Raw genomic sequence first — 8,570 nt, 5'->3', positions numbered from 1 at the left:
GTGCTTGTGAATATTTTTGATTTTATTTATTTTATACATATATATATATGCACCTTCTTCTTGTAAATGAAAAATAAATTTAAATTTTCTTTTTCTTTTTCCTAATCATACTAAAAACATTGGGCTCCGCAGCGAGCCTACGGAGTTACGAAACAAATGACGGATGGCTCCACAGCGGAGCCAACGGAGCGCTAAGGGTTAATAGTATAATTGCATAGTTTTCACATAATATGTAGAGTGATTCCAACGACTAGTTAAGGCAACATGTTAAAAATGTCCAAAACACGATGAGAAATTCTGATTCAATGAGATAACTCCAGACTTCTTCATGCTGCGAATGTAATAAAAATGATAAAAATTTCATATTTTGAAATTACCAAAATTGATTGGCATTAAAAAAAACCACGTATAATTTTTTTAAACATGGAATCCATAAATCACATAATTTATACAAAAAATTTAAAGTTTGAAATAACAGTAGAGGTTTTATTTTATTCACTAAGTACGAATTTGCAATGCATAGCAATGAAAACAAGAAAACAATATTAAAAAACTATAATAGTTTTACTATAAATAAATAATGCCATATGGCATGGTACATAATGTAAAATTCAATGTAGTTATTCATTCTAATATGAAGATTAATAACAAATGAATAAAAGAAAGTTAAAGGAATATTAATTAATTGTTTGTAAGAATAGATTCATTAATACTATAACACGTATCTACTTGAAGTGGTCGTTGTAGTGGATGAGCCAATAGTTTGGCCATATTATCGTGCAATTTAGCAGCATTTCTTCCTACTTCGTAGACATGACAAAAATGACATATATCCAAAGAAATTAATTCAGTATAAACATCTTCACATAAATTTTCCGTAGTTGGTGGTTCATGTACATATAAGACATCCAAAAAGAAATACGGATTGGAAGTAATGGTAACTAAACATTCACTTCCACTTGGTCCACTGCACTCATAAAATTTCGGTATACAATTAGATCTTGAATATATCAGAATAACACGAGTCGTAAAAACAGGTAGAAAATTAACGCAATTATCCTTAGGTATTTTAAACCATATCTCTTTAAATATTAGTCCCATATTAAATGTTTTTTCTTGATTAATGCTTTCTTCTATAGTATCAAGATAATTCAAAATAGTTTTGACATTGTTTGTGAAGTCACTGATCCAGCGCACACTAGAAGATTCTAAAATCATAAGACCATACTCATGCTTCCTTTGTATCGTAGATTTGGCATTGATGAAAGTTTCTACGACACGCTTGATCATATATAAGGGAGAATAAGATTCACCCGTACCAACTTTAAATGGAGTACAGTTCTCCTCTTTGGCGGTATCAACGACAAATAAAATCTTCTCGGGTATATTCAATTCAGGTAAATCTCTATTATTTTCTTGCATAGTACTACTACTTTGACAGTCTATATTTTGAATCGATGTACCACTGTTGGTATTTGACGTTAGCATTTTTGATTGTTCTGGAGTATTATTTATAGTGGCAGGAGTGAACGTAGCGGCAGATGTTAATTTTGCTGACATCGTATTCATTTCTTCATTCCAATTCATAGGTATTGACATGTTCCCTTATTTGCGTTAACATATATTCTGAACTGATACGTTCTCTATCTAATATCAAATTAACATCATAATCAGATAAAGGGCAAACGTTATGATGTATACATATATATATCTTTTTTGTTTATTAATAAAGAAATATACAATCAATTCTTCGCGAGAATTATAAGTCATTTTTGCTGACGTGATATATTAACATGAGTTTTTTATATATGTTATAGGGGAAGTGGGATCTGCCGGGATTGTGAACTTTTTCTAAGTATTGCCCACAATGCCAGGCGTTTTTTGGCAATATAGGAAACAGAAGAATTGTTATCTTATCTTACTGGGCAACAGACATACACACACACATACAATATAGTATAGTATAGCACATAGTATAGCAACACGCCAGTCTCAAAAACTCGCTCCATGCTCGCTTTTATGTTTTGGGGACGGGGTGTGTGTTGTGTGTGTGTCTGTTGCTGTTGCCCGATAAGCCGTAACAATTCTTCGGTTTCTTACGTTACCTAAAAACGCCTGACATTGTAGGCATTGTCTAAGAAAAGCAAACAATTCCGGCAGGTCCCACTTTTCCTATAATATTAAGTATATATACGTTTATTGCTAATACTTTTCTTTTAGGTTAGAATAATACAATTTGATTTTTATTACGTTTAATTCTTTGTGAAATGAAAGCAAAATGATCATCCTAATTTTGTTGTATACTATGCATCTTTTATCTTTTAAAATTAATAAGACATATCAATATTAACAAATTAATTAATTATTTAATACATAAGGACACACACATAATTTTTGGTTATTAAAAAAAATAAGAATTTTATATTCATAAAGTATACTTACTTATTAATTATTATTTCGTTATTAAATATTAATTTAACATTAATGCATTTTTAACATTAATGCATGTATATATAACTTAAACGGCAAAGTTGATAAGTCACGTTTAAAACACACATGCGTCATTCCTTCGTAAAGCGTTAATAATATTCATATTTAGATTAAATATTTTTGAATGACTTATGTATCTATTTATAACTATTTTTCATTGTGTTAATTAATTTTGCATTTGATCACGTTACGGGACCTAAAAGATCAATAAAAATTAGACTACGTTTTTATTAATTCTTCATTACGAACGATAAGGGGCAGCACTATTGCATTACCTAATCATCTGTTTTAATTATTCATAAACTAATATATATTTCAATGAAAGTTATTTGTTATTGTTTTTTATTTATTCTTTCTATTGTAGTTAAACCAAATATTAAAAGAAAAGGAAAATATTTTCGTTTTTCATACTACAGTAATTTTTTTTAAATTTCTGGATCGTTCCTTGCTAGAAGAGACGTTCGAAATATGACAGTAGGATCAAACAAAAGAATTTACTTTAAATTCTAATTTTGACAGCTTATTTCAATTCTGAGAGATACAATGAACGAGGAATATTATTAAAATAACATTGTAAAAGTTATTTTTAAAAACGATATTTTTTTTAACAAAAAGGAAAGAAAAAAACAAAATACCATTGAAAAATTTTCCCATAGAACAGTTTGACACCTTTAATCTGTGTTATCTATGACTTTGCTATTACATGGCATTTGTCTCGTTAAACCACAAAGTATGGAGACTACATAAGAAGTACGAGCTCAAACGTATTAATTGCCAAAATCTGTCCACGTAAATCGTATATTTAAGTTTTCTTTTTTCACCACTAGTGTTGCTAATGTTCATTTTGTACTGCTGATCTCATACGAAGACGGGAATTACAGATGGGACATTATTTTTATCTCTGACTGAATTTTATTATCAATAAAATTTACATTTAATATTTTTTTTTTACTAAATGATTAAAAAAAAGATTTAATCTAAGTTTATTATTATTATTATTATTATTATTATTATTATTATTATTATTATTATTACTATTTACTCATTTTTTTACGATTATAAAATAATTATTTATTTAATTTTAATTATTTATACTTAAACAATCTAAATGATTACCGTTATAATTTCGTATTATTATTTCTATTTCAAACTGCTGCCTTATTCTCCTTCCATTTTGGTACAAATAGCACACGGGCGCCTTCTTATTTTTATATCCCATTTGTATACATGGAGCTCATACTCCTTGTGTTGTCTCTATGGTTAAACGAATAATTTTTCGCGATTAGATTTGTTGTTAGGATGAGATGACATTATCTGTATACATTAGAGAATTGATATTGCGTGCTTATAATCGTATAGATTACTAAATATTGAGAAGTATGAAATAATTGTTCTTCCTGTATCTTTCTGTACTTCCTATATATATATATATATATATATATATATATATATATATAGACGTAAAGAAATAAAAAAATAAAATAATAATTCATGGTGTTTCTAAAGTCCTCCGATAAAATGTTCAATCAGCAACAATTATCTTTACGGTCGATTGACACTTATTTTGCACCATTTTTAAAAAGCGTTTTAAATAAAGATAGGTTAGGTAAGACCGCTTCATATTATTAAAAATAATTTTTTATATTATAAATGATTAATTGTATTGTTAATTAATTAAATAATTTATGAATTTATTATTTTAACAATTCATTTTTATTTAAATAATATATCTGCATAATTTTATTTCGTGATTGTGTATAACATATTATTTTTTTTAAGGAGCAGGATGGGGTGTAATAGAATTGGAGTCAATATTTTCTAGTTGTGGAAAAACGGAAGGAGATAGTTTTAAATTATCAATACCTTATGCCAGCCACAATCTTGTTTGGAATGTATTATTTGATAGCCAATATCCAGAATTGGGTCCTGATTTTATATTCAGCGATGAGACTTTTTTAACTGATCCAGATATTGATACTTTATCTATATCTATACCTAGTCTCGCTCAATGGGATTGTAAAAATAGTAATGCATTGCTACAAGTTATCATTGAACTTTTATCCTTTTATAAGAAACATCAAGTATGATTTTCTCGTTGATTACAATTATAAACAAACACTTTGAAGTCCGGCACTTGTTCGATACATTTGTTTGTGACATCAGCATGTCATATTAACCGGACGGCATAGTGTTAATAAAACTTTAAACGTTACACTAAAAATATTGATATATATTGTTTTGTGTTCTTTTTAGATACAGTTATTGAAAAAGCACGACCGTTTAAACTTAGAATATTCTATGTTATTAGAGACAATATCACCAGATGATATTGAAGTTACTTTATTACCAATGAGTATAAAGCCAATTGAAGCTTGTTTTTCTATACGCTTAGATATAGATTTTTCTCAGTTGCCTACTCGAGCTAATCAATCTCAAAATGATGCTGCTAAACTTGTTGTTACATTTTGTGGGCCAGATTGGAATTGCATAGTACCAAACCTGTATTTATCTAAAAATTTAGAAGAAACATTTTCTGGGGCATTTTCGTTGCATATACCTCAATTTTTACCTAATACTTATTTAAGGGCTTATATACCAAAAATAAAAGAACTTATTATGGATAAGGTAGGTATTGATAAAATTTTTACTTTCATTATTTCAATAATTTTTTCAATAAACATTTTTCATTTCAGATAAATACGATCAATCAGTATTACGAAAGTAGAAAGCAATTTGTATCTACTTTACTTTTATTACAAAGGGACTCCATTATAGAGTACGATGCTATTGCATTTCAAGATATTACAATACTCTTAGAGCACAGAGATTTTTACTTTTTGGTATATTTTCATCTTCCCTTGATGTTTCCTAAGGAAAAACCGGTAATAACATTGCAATCTGTTTATCATATGACAGCACATGGTAATTTGTATTCTGAACAATTAGATAATTTTAATTGGTCAACGATAACAAATATTCAACGTTGGAATTCACGGCAAGTGATCAGTAAAATATTGTCACATATTATAGAGAAGGAAGTTCCTAAGTTCCAAGAAAAGTCTACTAAAAATAATCGATTTTAATTATTTGTTTCATAAAATATATCCACATTAAGATTTCATGATTTGTTATATTTGTATAAAAGTTAATATTTATTCCGTAATTAAATGATATTTCATTCATTTTAAATATAATAATATTTAATCTAATTTTTTTTTTTTTAATGTCAGTTTTTATTTATTTTATTAAGTGATTAAACCTTTCAAATTGTAATTAACTTTAAACTTTGTTATTATTTAACATATAAATACAAAAAAATAAAATTATACGATTAGTGCGTTTAGAATAGTCTCATTCGAAAATTTGTATTGTTATAAATTATATGTTGTTATGTGATATAATACATTAGTGACAAATGACGAGAAGTATCGTTGCTCTTATGAATTATTGTACCACCATGTTATAGCAAAATTTGGATTTTAAAACAATTTTGGAGAAAACTTTTTTATTTCAAATTGTGTATGCACGCACGTGGGTTGAAAAGGGAAATTTTATTTTAATAAAATTATCTATAGTATTTTTTAAGAAGTTCACTACTAGTGTCACATAACTGTGATACATTGATTTCCGTTGAGAGCCTAGCGTTACATTTGTAATAGTAATCAACGTGACGATTAAATTCTGGACTGCAGATAAAATTTCTTCTCCAAGATGTGGTAGCAAAAGTGTTGTTTGCCCAATAAATTTATAACGATATATTACATTTTGGATTATGTACGGCTTTATTATTTTACGGCATATTAGATACAATATAAAATTCTATTGTAGTAAGTTGGAAATTACTCAGAAAATAAAGTACAAGAGTGTGTGCAACATTGAATTATTATAATAATAATAATAATAATAATACATATGCGTAATATAAAATTACAAATAATCTAAATCATTGAAATAATTCAACTTTCTAATCATTTTTGAAAAATATTTGTTATATAAAAATTTATATAAAAATTCATTGCGTATTGTATTCGTGTTATTCGTTATTTCGACAATGTTACATAAATTAGAAATATTTCGTTTTTATATGGATAAAGACAAAATTGTTATAATATTTCTATGTTAATCTTAAACTGAATGCATATATCGGCGATATAATATATTACAAAAATTTGTATTTCTTTAATGCGTTGTTGCTTATATCGTATAATAATAATAATGATAATAATAATGGATTAATTAAAAGTTATTATTTATTTGTAATAAACTAGCTACATACATAGAGTAAGACATCGCAGGAATGTCTCATAAATACTTATTTATCACATATCCATGAAAATAATAAATTAAATTATATATATATATATATATAAAAGTATAATAAGATAGTGCTAAGAATAATTCTAAGGAGAATTTAAAAATAATATCAGTAATATCTGTCATACGTTATTTTTAAACGCGGATCGTACCTACGGGGAAAGAAAATTTGTACAAATTTTTTGTAATACCAATAATGGATTCTACCATATTAAAAATATACAGGATGTCTTATAACTGGTATTACAAGCGAACAGAAGATGATTCTATATTAAAAACTAAGTCGAAAACGTAGAATAAAATTTGTTTATACAAGGCTTTGTTTTGGAGAAAAGTTTGAAAATTTGTACCTCCAGTAACAGGACACCTTATATATATATATATATTTTTATATAATAATAATATGATCATCGAGTTCACTCTTTCGATATATATGCATATCACTTACTGTGTATATCGAAATATATTTACAAATTTTTTTTTAGGATTTCAGTTATATATTTTTTATTTCTCGTTTGCGTAGTAAACATACGAATATTAACTCATAAATATATAACTATTAAAGATGAATAAAATGTAACCTGGAATTATACCTCAAAGGAAACAAAATTTGTCAAATACGTTTTTCATTATCATAAATATCAATAAATGCGTGTCAACATTTATTGGCATTACACTTAACAATTATCTACGATTTTCATCAATTTTACTTTAATTGGAATATAATCTTTTATTGTGAGAGAGATAAAAATGGTTCATTTTAATTTTCAGTCCTATTATTTCTTAATAATTAAAATAAATATATTTATATAATATATGTGTTAAATATGAATTAAAACAAATATTACGTATTAAAATTATTGTACTTTTATTTGTATTTAATTTTAATCGTTATGATTTAAATATCGTTTGTTAATCGATTAATTAACTATAACTAAAGAACTTATTTTTATACTTTGTTAAAAGTATTTTAACGTTCGTAATAAATTTGTAGTAGTTGTTTGTATGAAATTCTGAAAAGCTTTATTTAATAAATAGTGCTTCGATTAATTTTATTCAAAATTAGTTACTATATTGAAGTGTTAAAAAATAGATACATATAAAAAGCACGCATTATCGAAATATTTTGAAAAATACATTTAATCGTTTATTTAAAGGAGTATCAAATTTGGCAGCTCTTCAGTCAAAATAAGACAATGTTGCCTTCGGTTCCCTTGCAAGGGTTAGTAAATACTGTATAGGTATATTAAATAAGTCTACAAACATCCATGAGAGAGAAAAAGAGAGAGAGAGAAAGAAAGGGGATGTTGTTTCCTAACTACGTTACTTCTAAACCAATATCAATAATGAAAAAGTAGTCTTACAAAAAGTGGAATAAAAAAGTTATACATGAAAAATATATACCCGTAGAAACGATCCAATAAGTTTGATGAAATGGATATGTACTACATTTTTTATAGCATTAATATTCATACTGACTAGCAAACATCATCAAAGCAATAAAGTGGTCATAAACTCATTATAACAGATTTATAATAAGTTTAATATTTTTACTCTTATTTTTTTCACACTCATTTTTATAAATCTTGTGTTTGCTGGGCCAGTATCATTGTTGCAATTTATATATATATATATATTGTATAGGTATATATATATTGCATATATAAGAGTAAGACTTTTGTGCAATTGTGCAACATTGCTTTTACATTAAAGTGTAAAAATATTGACAGATTATTCATTACAACAACCAACATTTTCAAATTAAT

At 26.4% G+C, this 8,570-nt stretch overlaps 2 protein-coding genes across 6 annotated transcripts; one reads left to right on the top strand and one right to left on the bottom strand.

Moving 5' to 3' along the window:
* Positions 1 to 458: 458 nt before the first annotated feature.
* On the bottom strand, positions 459 to 2,727 carry LOC122516839 (BRISC and BRCA1-A complex member 1-like). 2 transcript variants are annotated; one of them, XM_043635026.1, is made up of 3 exons: positions 2,443 to 2,727; positions 1,320 to 1,647; positions 459 to 1,208 (listed from the first exon to the last, which is right to left on the bottom strand). In XM_043635026.1, the coding sequence occupies exons 2-3, from the start codon at positions 1,597 to 1,599 to the stop codon at positions 682 to 684; spliced, it is 807 nt and encodes a 268-aa protein (XP_043490961.1). In that variant the 5' UTR covers positions 1,600 to 1,647; positions 2,443 to 2,727; the 3' UTR covers positions 459 to 681. The 2 variants fall into 2 exon arrangements, with proteins under 2 accessions (XP_043490961.1, XP_043490960.1); XM_043635025.1 differs by having other exon boundaries at positions 459 to 1,647.
* Positions 2,728 to 3,628: 901 nt separating this feature from the next.
* Positions 3,629 to 5,609, top strand: LOC122516832 (BRISC and BRCA1-A complex member 2-like). 4 transcript variants are annotated; one of them, XM_043635013.1, is made up of 5 exons: positions 3,629 to 4,096; positions 4,270 to 4,571; positions 4,744 to 5,115; positions 5,184 to 5,372; positions 5,437 to 5,609. In XM_043635013.1, the coding sequence occupies exons 1-5, from the start codon at positions 3,982 to 3,984 to the stop codon at positions 5,458 to 5,460; spliced, it is 1,002 nt and encodes a 333-aa protein (XP_043490948.1). In that variant the 5' UTR covers positions 3,629 to 3,981; the 3' UTR covers positions 5,461 to 5,609. The 4 variants fall into 4 exon arrangements, with proteins under 4 accessions (XP_043490948.1, XP_043490947.1, XP_043490945.1 ...); XM_043635010.1 differs by having other exon boundaries at positions 3,631 to 3,908; positions 3,941 to 4,096; positions 5,184 to 5,609; XM_043635012.1 differs by having other exon boundaries at positions 3,630 to 4,096; positions 4,276 to 4,571; positions 5,184 to 5,609.
* The last annotated feature ends 2,961 nt before the right edge of the window (positions 5,610 to 8,570 follow it).

This window comes from Polistes fuscatus, unplaced genomic scaffold, assembly GCF_010416935.1.
Source record: "Polistes fuscatus isolate 324 unplaced genomic scaffold, CU_Pfus_HIC Scaffold2, whole genome shotgun sequence".
NCBI classification, from domain to species: Eukaryota; Metazoa; Arthropoda; class Insecta; order Hymenoptera; family Vespidae; genus Polistes; species Polistes fuscatus.
Note: the sequence above shows the minus strand (reverse complement) of the source record. Positions and strands in the feature narration are given on the sequence as shown.

Bases quoted from the DNA above. Each gene is read 5' to 3' on its own strand.
- LOC122516839 (XM_043635025.1), bottom strand. From the start codon at position 1,599: ATGTCAATACCTATGAATTGGAATGAAGAAATGAATACGATGTCAGCA.
- LOC122516832 (XM_043635010.1), top strand. From the start codon at position 3,982: ATGGTGTTTCTAAAGTCCTCCGATAAAATGTTCAATCAGCAACAATTA. The intron at 4,097-4,269 runs GTAAGACCGCTT...ATTTTTTTTAAG, and splicing joins TTTAAATAAAGATAGGTTAG to GAGCAGGATGGGGTGTAATA. The intron at 5,116-5,183 runs GTAGGTATTGAT...TTTTCATTTCAG, and splicing joins AAGAACTTATTATGGATAAG to ATAAATACGATCAATCAGTA.